Here is a 19,322-nt window from a genome sequence, read left to right as displayed (position 1 = left end):
TTAAAAGTTAAAATATGGCAAGTTCTTTTTTTCCTAATGTAGAGAATCCTTGGATAGCTACAACTGTGACAGAAAACATTAATTTATTCCCAATGAATGCCAAATATTACTATTTTAATGCCCCTTCACTTCAGAATGTCAAGAATGCCCTTATCCATATTCTTGGTGTTCCGCCAGTAGATCTGGCAAAAGACTCTGATGTGCCTCTTTTAATTCAAGGCCCTCTGCTGTGAAGATCTCCCACACAAAGTATTTATAAACCACAATGTACCTCCTCCTTCTCCTCACAGAAAATATTCCCAGACATTCATGCTCTGCCTTTTAGATATTCCCAATTTCCTTCTCTGCAAAACACACCATTGAGCTGGGTGTGTTTGGATTCAGGTTGCAGAAATGCTCCTCACAGAAAAGGAGTCACCCTGCGAGTGGTTTCAGTATCGTTCAGTGCTGTGCGCTCCCAGGTCACTGCCCCAGTGAAAGGGCTGGTCCTGCCCCTGTCCTTGCATCCTGCTTTGCCCCTCACCAAGTGCTCGGCAGCCAGCTCTGCCCTCATGCGCTGATGGGAGGCTCTGTGATGCCTTCTCTGATTTTTAATAAAACCTCTGAACATCCGAATTTATCTTATTTATTTGTTTTTAGAATATAATTTCTCGTGCGCCGATATCTTAACTCCTGGAGATCAGAACTGTTCACTCCTGGAGATCAGAATTGTTCACACAGCAGACTTTCAGCCGCAGTTCTGAATTCAAGGAACTCATATCAAGGGTAAATATATTACCACCAATTGCACTTGCCTATCAAACATAAACTGCCAGCAAACCAAAGGAAAGTCCCTGAGCCGGGAAGCAAACGGAACCTACCACACAGCAGTGAGGACACCAATAAAACACCGGGAGGACAAACCCGAGCGAAGCTGTGCCCTCAGCCAGGGCCGGAGCACGCTCGGGCCGGGCCCATCGCGCAGCCGGGCGGGGCGCGGCCGGCGGCGCCACCTCCTGTCACCGCGGGGACCCTGCCCGGACCTGGACCATCCACACAATCCCAAAAAATTAGACAACCGAAGCGCAAACTGAGTTTGGATTCACCTTTAACGTTCTTTCTAAGAAGGGAGAGTGTGTGTGTTTGTATATCAAACACATGCAAGCCAGCCTTTTATTTTTGATGAATAGACTCTTAATATTTAGCTCAGCAAAGTTTTTTCTTAAAATTAACAATACTAAGACTCAATATCTTGAATATCACATGCTCATTCAACAACCAAGGAGAAAAATTATACATGACTTCGGATTTGAATCAAAATTATTCCTATATTTAGTGACAAATGATAATGAAATAAAAATTGATATATTTCAGCAGAACTCTGATGTCTTTGGACTGTTGTTTCCATTTAATTAAAAATATGTAATATTTTAGTTCTCTTATGTACACTTAAAATATAATTCCTGAAACAGTTAAAAATACTTAAGTGGGGACTGAAAAGGGGATCCAATGCATTCAAACCCAATTTCTTCAAAAATGCTTCCTTTGAATTAGCCATTTAAAATTATATAATGTAATCTGACAGAATTTAGCAAGCCACAAGGCAGACAGCAAAAACTTGGGATTGTCATACACAGTTCAGCAGAGTTTGAACAGTACAATGGAACCACATTCTAAACAAATGCATAAAATACACAGGTAAAAAATGTACAAATCTAAAATCCATCTGATTTTTAAAAGTCATCAATTGTCTACACCATCTTCTTGAGCACTGCAGTATTTCCACTGTATTCCCAGAGCTACAAACCAACATATACAAAATTGGTAGATTTATGTACAAAATTGAGCACAAACAGTAGCAGTCAGGGACACTCGGAATAGTCTGAACACCATGAATTACACTGTTGTAAGGCACTTGGGTTTCCATTCTGTGATAAAAAAGAGAAACTGAACACATCAGAGAAACACCTACTTATATAACCAGACTCCTCCAAATATCAGACAGCAGATTAGGTCTTGGAATCTGCAAAGTCATTATTATTCTAAACTGCATTTATGAAAATAACAGGTCTTATACATGAATTATAGCAGAGATACAACCTTCCCAATAAAACAGAGCCATCCCGAATATAAACCAGGCCCAGATCTAAAAATAGCATTTGATACAGCTAGACAAAATTCTAGCAAGAAAGGCATTCATATCAAACACAGCCTGCAAGCTTGCAAAACAGAAGGAAACACTGCCAGCATTAGAAAGACGCTGTGTGAGTCATTGTTTGTCATGGAACTTTCACAGGCACTCTCTCTCTGGTTCAGAAATGCTCTTCCAAAACACAAGCTACCCTAATATGGCACTGAAACAGGAAGGAAAACAGCAGCACTAGCACCGACTACTGGGACTCATCTGAGCTTTGCTTGTTTACAACTGCAATAACACTGTTTACATTAAATGCCCTCAAAATGTAAGAGAAAAACTCCTTTCAACAGTTAACTGTTGCATTCGTCACAGATATCCTACACTTGGCCTCACACCAGGAATCAGTCTCAGGACTTTACCCCTTTAAAGGGAAGGAGAGGGGAATGCCAAATCACTCACACATAAGGGAAAGTCCCTGTTATTTTCCACTCAAAACACTGCTTCTAGGCCTGTTTTTCAGCAACCAAAGGTTGAATAGCACGAGACATGCTTCAGAAACAGACTCTGGAGAATGAAATAGAGAAAGAAGAAAGAGTACCAATCTCTGCTCTTGTGACAGGACTTGAGACTTGAAGCTGAGTTGGGGGGATTCAGGTTAGTTCAGGAAAAGGTTCTTCACCCAGAGGGTGGTTGGGCACCGAACAGCCTCCCCAGGGAAGTGGGCCCAGCCCCAAGCCTGACAGAGCTTGAGAAGTGTTTGGACAATACTCTCAGAGATGGGGTGGGATTGTTGGAAGTGTTCTGTGCAGAGCCAGGAATTGGACTTGATGATCCTTGTGGATCCCTTCCGACTCAGCACTTTCTATGATCCTATGAAACAAAGATTACAATATATTTATACCCCACATAAGCACCTAAAAAGTGAAAACAACATATGCAACTAGGGATATACCTAAGGAAGACAAGTTCTTCAAGGCCCATGTTCACACATGCACATAGGCCCCAGGCAGTGCAAGGGAGCTGGTGATTTATTCTCTTACTATTTATTAAAATGATACCAACTGCAGTTGGGGATAACAGGCTTTAGGAGCCTGGCTAAGTTTTTATGGGGTTGGAACTTGGAGATTACATAACATTTCATAGGTAAGAACCACTTCTTGGCAAACATGTGCTGGTCAGAAGGACTCTGCCCCCCCACTAGCAAATTTCCCACACAGTTATACAGAATAAAAAATAATTAAGATTTGTCTGTTTGAATGTAGAAACATATTAAAAGGCTTTTTGTTCTTGCTACAATTCTCTTTCAGGTTACTTATGTTAAGGGAAGAGCAAGACTTTTCCTTCTGTTTCTGACTTCATAAAACATGTGAAAGGACCATGCAAAAAGACAGTCTTTCAAAAACCCCAGTTCCTCAGCATATTTCAGCTCTTTTGCATTTAAGCAAAGAGTGATTTCAGAGCCCATGGAACTGGAGAGAAAGCCATTCATGCTTTAGGGTAAGGCTCAGTATATTAGAAGTTGAACCCACATTTTTTTTACAGTCCAATTTGATTTCACTCATGTGAACACTTGGCACCAGAGACTGGTTAAAAAGGAAGGAATAACAGACTTAAGTATGTACAGAGACACAGAAAAACAGCACTCTTAACTTTGCTCTGCTCTTGAAAGTGGTCCTATTGGTCAGCTTTCATAAATTATCTTCCTTTTCTCACCCCTCACTTTTGGGGTAGATCCCAGAACAGATCTAAAGGGGTAGAGCTGACTGCAGCTGTATGTCTGCACAAACCAGCCATTTCTATAGACAGCATCACATTCTGTTAACACCACACCATTCACACTTAGAACAGGTAAGGCAAAGACAAAACAGGTGTCAGTGCAATTGTTAAAGATATTAAAACTATTCTGAAGGAGTACTGATGGTCAAGATAATTTCCAATTTAAACACCAGTGTAGGTTTCAGATCTTTTAAAGCATTCAAAACACTTTCTCCCGATCAGAGCTGTGAATTTTTACTTTCTCTTCTAACTACTCTGCACAGCATTTGCAGCCTAAAAGAGCAAATGGATTTTCACGCCCTTCCAGGGGATTCTCACGGGCCCATGGCCGCCACCTGCTGGCAGCTGCTCCCACACACGGGTCTCCAACTGACAGGAATTCTGCCTTCCAGGAAAAGGGTTTTGTAAACAGTACTAACACACTACTCAAAAGGGAGTACTGCTACTGCTTTAATAAGCAATTCAAGTTAAGCAGAAGATTTGGTTTTGTTTTTTTTCATAGAAAATATTACTACAAATCTTTAGTAGCAGTAGTTTTTAATTTACCAAAACCTGGCATCTATTAGCAACAGAATATACACAAAAATATCTTTGTTTATACAAATAAAATTGGGGTTTTAATATTCATAAAGTAACATAAAAGAGCAACATTTTTCTTCACATTGATAATCATTAGTCAGAGCAGTTGTGATATAAAAGCTGTGTATAGCATTCAGTCAAGCACCATGGCAGACAGTGCATTAAGATCTCTCATGAATGGATGATTAGCTAGTATTTGATCAATCTTCTGTCTTTGATCATAGTCAGGAAAAATTTTAATCAGGGCTTCTCTTAGCTGGACTGTTTCTGAGGCAGATCTCTGTGGTGGAATTGCTGGACGAGGCTCTGTGTTTTCTTCCCATGGAAGCCATGGGGATGAATCGTGCACTTTGCCTCCAGGCTGTTGACTGCTACTGGTCTCAGAAGAATATTGTTCACTGCTCTGTAAAGCCTTTTGTGTTGACCAAGAATCTCTGTGGAACAAAATAAAACTTTTTATTAAATTAAGCTAAAGGAGATGCTAGCTGTAGCTCTCTCTGTACAAGAGAGAGAGAAGAAAAATGTGTATAACTTAAACTTCCCTGGTGCTCAGCTGGTTACTGACTCGAATCAAATGATGAGCATTCTTTCAAAGTGAAACAAAACCAGAGGTGTAACAGTTCTCAGTCTGAATCTGGAATAACTAACAACATTAATATCATTCAGGAATAGTCTCAATATGCTGTGAGTACTTTACTTGGCAGATTACAGCCACAGTCAAAGCCTATTTTATGAAGGTATAGATAAAAAAATACATTGAACACATGTACACTGACATGGAACATGTGAAAATACTGACAGACCAAAGGGGCTTCCAAGATTGCTTCACAAGACTAGTCCTCATCTACTTTTGCTCTTGAGTGAGCTCTGCTCCTATTGAGACCAGGACCTTGTTTCCTTTGTATGATATCCTTAATAGGGCAATGAAGTTGTTTTAGCGGTCTCAGGATTCGAATACTCTTCCATAAATATTGAGATTTCATTTCAGACTTTAAAAAATTGTTGCTACTCTATACAGTGCTAGCACTACAAAATTTAAAGCTCAGTCTACTTCAGATGCCAGCAGATACCAGAGAAATGTGAAGTGGAACTCATGTTACAGTCTAGTTTCCTACCACCAAGGGAAACAGTATCTAAATTACAGAGCTCTATTTTAAAAGCATTTGAGTTATGACACCTCCCATTACTCAGCGTGGAAAGGTTTTGTAATTGCTGAAGATCCTTCATGTTTCTGATCTTGCTCCTGGTGCCAGTTATGCTTTCTGCATTATTTAACTCATGTAGAAAAGTCACAGTGAAGAAACAAAATAACTCTTTGCACTGGCAGTTTTTCTCTGTCTTACCACACCACCCCCCACCGCCAAAAAAACCCCCAAACCCAAACCAAACACCAAAGCCTAATTCCAGTTCCAAGTTTACAGATAAGAAACCAAACCCTTCTGTGGTCTTCTCGAAAGACTCTCTCCACTTCTACAATCACACTCACCTACCTCTCAGAACACTCTGTTTTCATTATATTTATCTCAGACACAGGCAGGTAAAACACAGTGTTCCAAATAACATCTCAAAGGTTTTGTACTAGAGCTTGAATACTTAGCATTTCCTTCTGGAGTTCTAGCACTGCACTTGCTTTTTTAATGTCAACACACTTATTTTCAAAGCATCTTGTAACCTATGGTATATAAATGTTCCACTTTCCTCAAATGTTTCCAATAGATGAGATTCTTGCTTAGTCTTTGCATTAATCCTTAAGTATAGCTTGCCTTTTCTATTGCAAATTTTTAAGTTACCTCACTTGTTTTTGAAAGCCCTCTGAATACTCCTCAGAATTATTAGCCTTTCTAATTCCTAAACTGGTGAAAGAACAGCAGATTGTGCAAAAGAGCAAACTAATTCTCAAATCTTGGCAATTCATGCAAAGCAAATTCATACTTTGAATATGTGCACATTTAAAAAGTACATTAATCTTAAATGAACAATATATGCATATTATTATTTACAACTATTACTCAAATATGAATGGATTTCATTACAATGCCTCAAAAATTGTTCTGACAACAGTAAGGTACCCTCAGCCATGAAGTGAAGTGTCTCCCCTTCAACAAAAAAACCTGAGTGCAGTGTTTGTAGCACCTATTGTCCCACTATGATAAGTGACCAGCCAAGGTGTCTTAGACAACATCAGTGTAATTAACAACACATACCCACATCTCTGGCACCTCTGGGTGCTGTTAGCACACCCGTGCATGAAAGCCACCACAGTCAAATCTCAGAAGAAGCTTTTGTCTTACTTATCTTAGTTCTCAGAGATCTTGATTAGAGGCAGGTGTTACCAGCAGTTTCTGAATGAACTGAAGTAACAGGAGAAACACGGTTTTTTGTTAAACTGCTTCATGCTACAGTGTTCCTACTTTACTGTGCTTTACAGGTGTATGAGTGGACCAGGAGAACAGTTTATTTCAAATGTGAAATAACTGCGTCAAACAAAAGGGAAAACAGTGTTTATACCTAGAACAGCCTTCACTTCGAAGGAAGTCATCTAATCTGGGTCCATTTCTTCCCAAAGGATCATCAGGAACCATAAATATGTCACCAGCAAAAGTGTACTGGAGCAACCTGCAAGAGAGTTCTTTTAAATAACAAGGTATTACACCCTTGCTGTCCTTCACCTTTGTAGCACAGGATGAATTTCCTTAGAGCAGACACCACATCAGGAGTCCCTGAAGATTAATTAGTAAACCCAACTGAGATACAACCAGCATTTCTTGTCAAAATAATTCAATAGGAGCTGTGAACTCTTCCTATTACACTGCAGAACAGGGAGCTTTGCTCTTTTTTTTTTTTTTTTGACAGCAACTCTTTTACGACAGAAATTTTGCAACCAGACCACAGTGGAATTTTCTGGGTGATTAGAGATTTTTTTTTGGTTGTTCTAACTCCCCCTCCTTGCAAGGATCTTCAGTCATGTAGCTCAAATGCCTGTTAGCAGAAAGCTACACAACTAGCAAATAACTGTAAACATTTAATGCTGTAAGACACAAAGCTTTTTTTCTGGCCTGTTAGCAGAAAGCTACACAACTAGCAAATACAGCATTAAATGTTTACAGTTAAGACACAAAGCTTTTTTTCCAGAATTGTTTTGGGACAGGTAGAAATCTGCATTGAAAAAAAAACAGTTCAACTGAAATTTGTCTGCCAGGAATAGATTTGGTACAGAAGTAAAACTAATAGCAGATGTTAACACAAGCTCTTAAAAAAACCACAGACTAGGGATTACATGCCAAGTATTCTTGCTAAAATTCTGGAGAACAGAACCTCACTTGGGTAGAATTCATTCAAGAAATAATGTAAAGCCTACATGATTAGCCAGCATCAACTCCACGGTCTTCCAGCTATATTGTGAGAACCCAGGGCAAGTTCTTAGTTACTTATTTCATTAGACCTATACTGATCTTAGCCACTGTAACAGATGTATCCTCAGAAGATGTTAGGGAGATTGAGGGATTAGTGGGAAATTTCACTAACAGAAGATCACACCTTAACAGTAAAATAACCTGATTTACCTGAAAGAGAAAAAAAATCCCAACGAACTAACACAGAAACAAAAAGTAACAAGAAACAAATTCCACAAGATGAAGCAAAGATATCTGATAACTAAGTGAACTCATCTAAACCCAAAGAACAACAATTGCAGGGAAATGGCTACATGGATATGCTGCAAGTGTTCATTTTGCTTAGCTGTGCCAATCTGTCCCACTTGAGTAAGGAGTGATTGATTCTGAACAATTAAAAGTGACACTCTACATCCTCATCAGCTACCGTGTCTCCTTGAAAAAAATAGGCTTTCAAACAAGAGAGGCTGTGAAAGTGGACTGCTCTAACAAGATCCAACACCGACCTTCAGAAGTGACAAAGGTGTGCTGTTACACCCAGCTCCTGTTTATGTGAGCAATTACAGACATACATGACAGAATATATGAATAGTAGGGATATTAGACTACTCAACACATGGCTGTAAGGACATAAATCACCACACTGAATCACAGAGTATTTTATTTGGATCTATCAGAATTGCATGACAGATTAAATAAAAATAGTGAAATCCCACATGTAGGTAGAGTACCTACAACTGCAGGGACAGACATCCTTTTATGATTTCACAGAAATTCAATAATTACCTCTTTTGAATAATTTCTCTCCAGGCAAATGATTCTGTCACAAATTCTCTGAAGTTATCATTAGTCACAATAACACCTCCAGTTTTAACAGCAAGGTGTAATAAAAACCTGTAAAATTAATTTCAAAGATCACTAAGATAGTTTGTTTTGCTGGAAACAATCCAAAGATCTAGAAAACTAAACATTTCATCATTCAAAAGTAATCTATTTCCATGAAAACAAGCACCTTGATTACTAGGAAATTACTCTATTTTTATCCACCTTAAACTTAGAACAACATTTTCGGTAGCATGCATTTATTTCGTGCAGCAGAGTCGTCATGGGGTTTTCTTCCCCATTAAAAAAAACAACCAAACAAACCCACACAAGCAAACCCCCCCAAACCCATGATCTAAATATTTGCAGAGGTAAATAGCTTGGTTTATGGAACAGTACAGTATTTATTACACAATCCAACACAAACTCATTTCCATACACTTTTTTGCTTAGCATTAATGTCTGTGTTCTGCATGTTAGTTGTTTGCTCTGTCAACAATTCTTAAAAACCTTTTTGTTAAATAAATTATGACAAAACGTAACTACTGATTTATTAAGAAAAAAACATGCTTGCTTTCTTTTATAACCTCTCTAAAAACATGTTTTTTGCCATTTGAAACTATTTTAGCCACGAGATAATGGATGGTGTCCTTTTAAAGGAAAGTGAACACTTTTAACAAAAGTGCAAACATGTTATTGTAACACTTATTTCCACAGTAATCTCAGCTGTGAATACTGCACTGACAGAGCACTTCTTATGAAAGACTGGGTGTATATAAAACATCAGCGAAGTATTCTGTGTCTTGCTCACTGAAAGATGATCCCCATATTTTGAAGTTGATCTTTGGTGCTCATATTAACTTGGAAGTTCACTGGCTTACACATTGTTACAAATACACTGCTCCAAACACACAGCAATGTCTGTGTGCCAACATGGCATCAAGAAGAAAATGGAGCTAAATAGTATCTGATCAGTAGCTGATCTATGGCCCAAGCATAAAAGGCAATTCAGGGATAGAGTGATGACCAGGAAAGCATAAAAACATTACTGGAAGATTAATTTCTTCAGACTGCTTTTTTTTTTTTAAATTGCCACGAAAATTTTTAACTCTCCATTACTTTCTTGAGTACATAGGAGTGTTTCCTACAACAGTGAAATAATGTAACAGATGCAAAGCCCAGTCTTAAGTTGGATACATAGCTCTGTCTAGAGAGGTTGCAGAACTAGCAATTAAACCACTCATGAAATATTAAGCTTTTACAACCACTAGTCAGATGTTTAAAAAGACTTTAAAACTATGTATATTCTGTACCTGTCATCATGAGCAGCAATTCTTGCTCCTAAGACCATCCTTGCAGGGGTTAAAGACAATATTCCAACATCCTCGAGTTGTGTTAAGAAATTCTGCTCTGTTAAAACATGACTTGACAATTAGTCTGAGATATAATTAGCAAAGAAGATGGGCTATTTTTGTACCAATTAAGCTATAGAAATGATATTGATACCTGAAGAATTGCTCATACTGTAAAAATGGGGAAGAAGAGGTCAAAATGAGAAATTAAAGAGCAAACAAAAACTAACCTAAAAAGGCCTCCACTGATGGCACACCTGTTAGCCTAAATAGCATTTCAGGGTCTCACACTGTGTATGGAAACCCAATTACTCATGCTGAGCAGCCAGACTGCTCCTGCTTAACATTTGATGAAGCATTCCTTCTCCATTTATTCTTCACAGAAGTATCCAAAGAAATAGTTACAGTCTGGTTTAATTAAGACAACGTTAAGAAACATCCCTCACCTGTAATGGAAGGGTCACGTCTTGTTCTCCACTGTGGAACGAATACAGTAATATTTCTGTGGCCACGTTTCCAAAAGTAGTCAACAGCTATTGCAATTCCTCGACAGGAGAAGAATTTCCTTAGACCGTGACTGAGGGTGAAAGAAAAAGAAGGGAGATTAAATTCACTAGGGTTTACTACCATGAAAACAAAGAAAATGGAACAAAACCTTGCAAAGTGAAGCTGCAAGTCCCACATAGAGCCTCAGGAAAAGAAAAGGCAGACAGGTGCTCAAGATGAGGAATCTTATAAATGGAAAAGATCTTCAGCGAAAGAAGAGAACAGATACATCCCTTTGCAACTTTACAGCTCAGTCTCCTTTCAGTTTTCAGTTGTATTTAAATTTAATACAATTTAAATTTCAGAAAAACTTTGCAACTTTACAGCTCAGTCTCCTTTCAGTTTCTTGGGCACAACAATAGCAGAAAAATCAGAAGCGGGTTTAGCTTTAAAAAAGAGGCCAACAGTGATGACTTCTGAAGTCTATTGAGTACAGATTAAGACTATAATAATCCAATATTGTGGTAGTTTCAAATACAGTCCTACTACAAAACAGAACACCCTTGGTTCAACTGATTACCAAGGATTACATCTGAGCAGTTCTCTGATAATCTATCAGGGCCTCCTCTCCCTTAATTTCAACAGTCTGAGCTATTGTTCTGACACAAAATAATGAAATTTCTTGGAAGAAAGATTTTCAAAACTTTGTATTTTAGCATTAATCTTTCTTCTCCATTTAAAAATATAAGATGCTCACTATCTGTTTTTACAACTCCCTTAAGTGACTTTCCAGAAAAATCAGCAACTACCTAAAATGAGGGACACAAAGATTTGAGTTGATGGCCTTGTGAGGCCCTTCCCAACTGGAATTATCCCAATGAACCTATCTGCCTATTTAATTTAATTCCTTCCCAATTTGAATTATCTCAATGAACCTATCTGCCTATTAAATAAAAGGCATAATTAACTGTCTAAGCAGACTCCACCATTTTCATAGAGGCTACACTTAGACAAACAAAGATATGATTCCCTAGAAATGACACATTGATTGATCACTGACAGCATGAGCAGCCAAAGCATTTCCTGCAAAATAGTGTATAATCTATGTTTTGAATTAGATGTCAAATCACTAAAAGTACTTAAAACAATAAATGAGCAAGTGGTATTTCTTTCTTAAACCAATCTCCCAGTTAAAATGCAAGTGCATATTATAACCCTAATAGTAAGCCCTGTCAGTTTTGAACAGAATCTTATCTTTAAGCGCTAGTTTAACCTACCAAGAAATCTTCCCAACGGAAAGGTCTTTAATAGATTTCTATGGAAATATATTTTACAGTGAAACTCAGCCTTTAGTAGCATTCATTTATCCTTTTGCAGTTTTGTAAATTCTTTTAAAAATATGTTTATCAAAATTTAAATCTATTAAGGTTCTCCGAATCTGGAGAGAAATTCTATATGTAGAAAGGCAGAAAAATGAGTAAGCCACAACTGAAATATAAAAGGCAAAAAAATCTCACTTAACAGAATTTCCAGAGGAAAAAAAAGTACTATGCCACACTTGCCCTTAATAAAATTAAGAATTCTTGGTGTCAAGAACACTCAAATAAAGGAATAGAACAGTCAAATAAAGGAATGCAATTTTCAAAGAGTTACTCTTTGTAAACCTTCTGGGACATAAACTTAAAATGCAGTCATCATCCCACTAATTTAAGTTAGGTATCCTATTCATTAAATTAGAAAACTTTTAAATATTTTCAATGAATTAATGGTTTTCAACTGGACTTCAAGAAATGCAGAGGTCTTGACATTCATGTCAAAATTCATGCCTTCTCTGATTTTCCATTGCCCTGTTTTAGAGCTCTAAGCCGGCTGAACTACACAGTGCACTGTTTTTTAAGTTTTTTTAAGCTTTGAAAAGCAGCTCTTGATTTGTCCTGAATGATCACAAAATCCTGCTCTGCTACAAATTAAAAAAGCGTGCAAATAGAAGCAACTTAACTTTATCAAACATGTAGAATTAATGTAAACTATAATACGAATAAACTGCTAAAACTGTTAAACTAAAAGAAATATGAAATGCTTTAACTGAATTAGATAAACACCTGAAGGGACATCAAATCACCACAGCAATACGGTCTTTTCAAGATATCCATCTCAAAGACTGCATCTGTTCTCCAAATGCCATTGCAAATGCTGGCTTTGCCTGTCCCAGTTCTTTAAAATCCTGTGAAGGCCCTACAAAGGTATTACCTAAATTAAACAAAAGATGATCATAAGCAGCACAAAGCAGCAAAATAGCAGGTTGCCTTCTGGGACATGTAACATTTTCCCTTTGGTTTGTAACTAAAGTAAATACTGTTGCAATTTAGTGGTCGGGCTCCTTAAAGAAACACTGTCAAAGGTATTGCCAAAGGCAGGGTTTGACATGAATTTGTGAAAATATGGCTTCACAGAGCTCAGAGGCAACATTCACTCTTGTGAACCTGTGACGAATAAGTCCATTATTTACTGCACAGGTTAAAGCATACAAAGATCAAATTACAATCAATTTGGAATGATTTACACAGAAGCCAGGAATGCAGAAGGAGGTGAGGGTGCAAAGCATATGGATGCAAAGATAAGGGTGCAAAAGTGTTTAGCAGCACTTAATCATCGAGTACTTTAACAAAGCAATTCCATAGGGCTCACTATAGTTACAACAATGACTATAATATAACAATGACTATAAAATGCAGATTTGAGGCAGTAACATTCATACCATGATCAATTCAGACACATACAGGTACCCAGTGTAAACACCTAATTCTCTGTGCCTAAGGTACTCATCAACAAATTCCACTCAGCATCATTGAAGTGCTCACACCAAGTCCCTTTGCATTTCCTAGCAGGCAAGGGTCACACCTCAGGAAGTGTGGAGAGGTGTGTGGGAACTTTGCCATCAGGAACAGTCCTTTGAGTATCACAAAGGTGAGGATTCGTGAGCTCTGAGCAGTGTCCCACTCGAGGGAGGTGCTGGCACAGCTGCTGAGGCCCAGGAGAGCCCAAAGGGCCTCATTCAGGACAGGTATTTATAAGGCCGCAGGATGACTGGCCAGCAGTAAGTTTCCCCCCCGGCCATAACCCAACTCGGTAACTCCTGGTCGTTCTTCCCCAAAGAGCAGGAACAATGGTGCCCATCCACTTGGGCTGTGATTCAGGTAAATTCTTTACCAAGGCTTCAAAGGATTATTGCTTATCCTTCGTTTCCCACCTTGTTTGAGCAGCTGATGTTTCCGACTGGATGCACCAACACAAGTACATATCATTCACACACTATTCTACCAAGATAATTCCATTCAATTATTCTTTCATTCTGAATTCCTTCCACATTTTAATACAATTTAAATTACCCAGCAACTGGATATTGCAGTCTGCCCGCAAAGGCCTGTTTTCAGCATACAAAACCAGGTAATTTTTTAAAATACTTGTTAGAAGCTAGGGTAAACTCTGGGCTTTTTCTCATTCCACAAGCACCCTGAGACAATGTGGTAACAACAGATCAATGTGCTGCACATGTCAAAAGAAAAGATTCTACAGCTTTTGCAGTTTTCCCGACTCAAGACATGAGGCAAGCAATGATTCAGAAACCCATACAGCATTAGTCTAAGCATGTGGGTGAGGCATTAAGACCCACACTCCCATCAAAAAACCAAACCCCACAAAACTCAGGGGTCAAAAGAACCCTGAGCCAGCATAGGCATGGAAGCAGTTCTCAAGGTATTGAGAAGTAAAACTGAGTACAATTCAAAGCAATTTTGCAAACAAATCTTCACTTTATAAAATGCAAGAAAATAATGAGGCTTTATTTATCCAGAGGGAAGCTCCAGGAAGCTGCATGATCAAACCAACAGGCCCCCAAGCATTGATCATTTAGTAGAACATTTGAATTTCTGGATGATTCTGCTATTTTGAGGCAGCTCTGTCCTTTACATTTCATAACCAGTTTTCATTTGGTTGACTAGAAGGCACCAGGTGTTATATAAACTTTCTTGGGAGTGTATGCCAATAGCACCCAGCTACTATGCCCTATTCCAACGTGGGGTGTGTGCAGCCCAGCTGGTGTGCAGGGCAATCCACTAGGGTGCATGAAGGAAATATCAGAACCTCAGTAATGCACATATATAGTTGGTAAATATACATACATACGCAAAAAATAACAGGATCCAAGCACTAATATGCAATGCTGTTAGAGGCGAAATATGTCACTATTAAATGAGAACCTCCACTTTAAAACTACAAGATGTTAAGAACACAAAAAAACCCCAAGCCCTGGAAACTGACAATAAGTTAACCTCTTTATTAGGCACTGGCAAAGCAAATTAAATTTCATGCGTAACACCAACTGCAACAGAGCAAAGCTTGCCCTGAGATTACTTCTGACTGAAGTGTTACATTGAGCTGAACATGGGTGATTCAAAACTGCCTCTGAAATGGCGTAACTGTGTGTATATGCACACCAAAAACCTAGCCAGCAAAACCTTTACACATGCCACTGCAACCTCTTAGCCCCTATTTCACCTGAAAGTTCATTGAACTCTTAAGAGACAACTGAAAAGAACAATACTTACGAAATTGCAACATTGCTTCCATCAATAATTATATGTTTTAAATATGGTTTTCCAGGTTCATTTATCAACTCCAGTCTGTATGGCTTCTTCAGAGAGTCCAAAAATCTTTGAACTCCAGTAACTGAATGATCTGGATGTGGTCCCACTGTATCTCTGTCTGGATTCGAAGGATGTTTTTGTGAAGACAGTAACTGGTCTGGGACAGGGTTGTCACAATGTGAGGTTTGGGAAAGGCGCTGGTGGAGAGGCCTCGCTTGAGCAGAGCTGCAGGGTCCCAGCTGCTGCTCAGAACTAGGGTGGCTGTTTTGTACAGTTGAGGGCCCTGCAGATTGTTGCTGAAATGCAGTTTTACTCTTACTTGAGATACACTGCACATCTGAGCTCCCTCTGGCTACAAAGTCAACATCTTTTAGAGCTCCAGCTTGCACAGCGCTGAAAGTTACCCCACCATCAGTTTCCATACTGCTTGACCTTGAGCTGTGATTCTTACCAGGACCGTAAACATCTCTCTGTTTATAGCATAGAACTGAATTTTTGCTGGGAGGGGAAGCAGATTTGTATACCAATCTATGCATTTTATCTTCTGCACCAACTTGCGTGTCTGGAGCACCTCTTACTTTGTGATACTCATTTTTTGTCTCCTTTGAAGTATGACCAGATTTAAGTGGACTTTTATTCCTAGAAATCCCTCTGTCTTCTAGCTTTTGTGAATTACTTACATTATTTCCTAGAGGAAGATTGATAGTTCTAGGCTTTTGAAATGACTGTTCATGTTCTTTTTTAAACTTTAAATTTTCCTTTTCAATTTCTTCTAGCAATATTAGTGGTTCTACAGATTGTCCCAGGATACCAATAACTTTTTCTACAATATTTTGGGAATATCCCATTGTTCTGAAAAAGTTCACAAGAATCTTATATTCCATTTCCTCAGTGAGAGCATCACCTTCTTTAAGACAGTAGGTAGAACCATCTGATTCATTGCAGCTATCCAAAACCAGATCAATAACTGCATCAGTATCTGAAGGATTCTTGTGTAAAGCAGATTTCACTTGCTGATCATTTTCCAAAGAGAAATGCTTTTTAGGGAGCCTTTCCTCCTCATCAGAAGACCTTCTTTTACATGAGTGCCTCTCTTTAAAGGCCACTGCCTCTAACAGAGGGTCCTTTACAGGAACAAACCTTGTTTCAGGAGTATCAGAGAACACAGTGTCCATTTGCTTTGTAAGCTCAGTGACAGGTGTGCCAGCATTGCTTCTTGCTTCCTCCCCATCTGCCCTTCCATCTCTGTTTGCAGCAACAACTTTGGAGGTGCTATTCTGTCCAAGCACTTGAGGGCTTTCAGAACCTGTGAGATCTATGATATCACTCTCCCCTTCAGAAGCATCAGCTTGGGTGAGAGCTAAGAGTTCTCTTTTTAGTGCACTAGGCAAAATCAGTAAATCCATTGTGTACTTATCTGCATGTGCTTCCACAAATTGTCTGAACTGCTTTTTAATCTCTGATTCATTGTCATTTAATAAGCTTTCATTATTTTCAAAAAGCTTCACGAACTGCTGCACATGACTTTGAGCCATAACAACAGCTTCTGCACCCCCCTTAATACTGAGCAATCCCATTTCCAGCACTGTTACATCAGCACAGGTATCCTGAATAAGACTGTTGAGAAACAGGCTCTGTGCACCAACAAAGATGCAGTGCATGTCCTTTGGGTAGTACTCCTTTTCTTCTAGTTCAGGTTCACACAGTCCCTTGATGTACTCCTAAGTGGAGAAAGAGAGCAAAGTGAATAGTTGTGAAAACCTAAAGTATTCAGTTAGTTTTTATTAGGTCAGTAATGGACAGGTTAGAAAATAAAGCAAACTTAGCATAATGAATGTGAGAAAGTAAACATTGTCAGTAAACAAGACAAAAGAAATAAAACACCAATATCTAAAATTATTTTTAAATAGATCTCATAGAAGCCTCTCTTTTACCTCCTCTTGTTTATACCTGATAGCAACAGGTTACTTAATTTGTAGATCAAACCGTTTAAAAGATCAGACCATCAAAAGAGATTTATTTTCCCATCCCCATTCTTTGGTCAAAGAGAACTCTTCAGGAACAAATGCTTTTCACCAGAGTTCTACCAAGTCCATAAGCCTGAACTTCTAAAACAATTTCTGAAGTACGTTTCCTAAGCTTTATCACACCAGCAGCTATCCTATATTTTTGCTACTGACTGAGAAAACTCCAAGCTCCAGATACTTCTAGTGTTCCTGAAGTTCAGGTTTTTCAAAGATTAAAAAAAAAAAAATAAAAATCCACTTGCTATTTCTGCTACCTGTAAGTTACTACAGGTAAATTCACTATAGTACCTTGTTTTAAATGTGTCAAGAACACAAAACTCTGTCAATAGAGTATACTGTTTATTCTTTCAGATAGCATTATTTTTCCCAAACTGCCTCTTTCAGGTCCCTAAAATTCTTTAATATAGTGAAACCACCTTCTAAGCTGCAGTCATTGTATTTGCAGAATCCCAAGATTACCACATTTTATTATCTATATTTACTCTCAAACATTAAACTTCTTTTAAATGGAACTGAGAACCAACACAAGGTAATGAATAATGTAACACCACTTCCTATCACCTCTTGACTTACATCATCACGAATATCAAGGCAGGCTGCCTCAGGAGCATATCAGTACAAACTGCTTCCGCAGCAAAACCCACAGGGTTACTCTCCACGCCTTAGTCATCATATGACTGCTTTTGCAGAGCAACAAGATAACAACGTAACTGGTGAAGAGGATGCTCTAAATCTGGGAACTTTTTTTTTAAACTAAGCAGCACAGGAGAACGTACACATTACATCTGACTGATGAATTAAAACACAAATTATTATCACCAAACCTTTCAAAGGGAGATAAAGATGATTGTTCAATTGTTCACACTTTCTATTCAATAATTCCTCCAAACAGTGTCTGAAAAGTGCTCTATCTATAAGAGAAATCAAGTTTCTCATACCCTTTAAAGTATTAGAAAACATTTTTTATCTTGTTATGAAAAATAACGATTAGAAAACTGAAATCTTGTGCTATTTATTTCTTGTGCTTTAATTTCCTGGAAAAAAGTGAAGATGAACTGCAGATGCCTAGAGAAGAATAGCTACCTGTAACAGTTTCTGGATTCTCTAAGCCCAGGCAAATTGGTTCAGAGTAAATTTCAGAGTCAAGTAATTCAACCCCCTATATACTCATAGTATTTTCCTTACAACTCATTGTAAGGAAGTGCATTACACGTTAAGGAACAGGTGTATTACACAGTTAAGGAATCAAGTTTTGAAAGCGTGCTGTCAAGTCTGAAATCAGTCACAAAACACATGCTCAAGATCCCCACTACCATCCAAGCGTAGTTAAACAAACAGACCGACCAACGCCCACATATCGAGATTCTGGGTTTGAAAAAGACCTTCAGCCTCGCTACAGCTCACACCAAAATTCTCATCACATGATTCAAACAACTGTACTTGCCAAGTTCACTATGACTAATATAAATTTCAGCACTACTGCTGAGGAACTCCCCCCCAAAGGTTAGTTGTGCAAGACATTTAACACGTGTGAAGATACTTCACAGCAAGTGTTGTCCCCTCTGAGACACAACCCGCATAGATGGTTTTCTTAACGCGTTAGAGCTGGGTTAAAAAGAGAACCATGTGCTCCAGACTGGCGAAGTTCAGATTCGACAATTTTTACATGAAGGAAATACTAGCTGCGTTAAGTTTTAGTGAGAGCTTTGCTAACGAGCTACTAAATGCCACCGAATAAACGAAATCTGTAAGGCAAAACATGGCAACGCCCAAACATCTCCGAGGAATTCTTGACTTTGGGAGGACGAACGAAAGCGAAACATTTTAATCTCGCTTGAAAACAAAACTCGGCCCATCCTCACCGGTGTTACCCCTCACCGGCGGGCTGGACTATTTCATAACGCGGTGCCCGTGAACTTTGCACTTCTCAGCTGAGTTGTTTCGCTTTATTCCCTACGCTTATGTCAACACGGCCGGAGACTCCCTGGCACCGGGCACACACCCACCTGCCAAGGCAGCGCCGCTTGTTTCCTCCTGGGGCACTCGGCTTTTCCCCACCCTTTCTTCCTCCAACCCGCGGCCCCGGCCGTACCCGACCCCGCACCCGGCCCCGTACCTTGGCGCTG

General features: G+C 38.9%; 1 protein-coding gene across 1 annotated transcript in view; it reads right to left on the bottom strand.

Annotated features, from left to right (window-relative positions):
• Window positions 1-1,069: 1,069 nt before the first annotated feature.
• N4BP1 (NEDD4 binding protein 1) overlaps window positions 1,070-19,322 on the bottom strand; it is a 20,672-nt gene continuing 2,419 nt past the window's right edge. Inside the window, exons 3-8 of the mRNA XM_017740829.1 lie at window positions 15,131-16,890; window positions 10,484-10,614; window positions 9,999-10,095; window positions 8,650-8,757; window positions 6,980-7,087; window positions 1,070-4,905 (exon numbers count right to left, since the gene is read on the bottom strand). Of these exons, the coding sequence (XP_017596318.1) occupies window positions 4,605-4,905; window positions 6,980-7,087; window positions 8,650-8,757; window positions 9,999-10,095; window positions 10,484-10,614; window positions 15,131-16,890 (2,505 nt within the window). The 3' untranslated portion in view covers window positions 1,070-4,604. The remainder of the gene's footprint in view (window positions 4,906-6,979; window positions 7,088-8,649; window positions 8,758-9,998; window positions 10,096-10,483; window positions 10,615-15,130; window positions 16,891-19,322) is intronic.

The sequence above is a fragment of the Corvus brachyrhynchos genome, unplaced genomic scaffold (assembly GCF_000691975.1).
Source record: "Corvus brachyrhynchos isolate BGI_N302 unplaced genomic scaffold, ASM69197v1 scaffold26, whole genome shotgun sequence".
In the NCBI taxonomy this organism is placed as follows: Eukaryota; Metazoa; Chordata; class Aves; order Passeriformes; family Corvidae; genus Corvus; species Corvus brachyrhynchos.
This window is presented reverse-complemented; position numbering and strand designations above follow the sequence as displayed.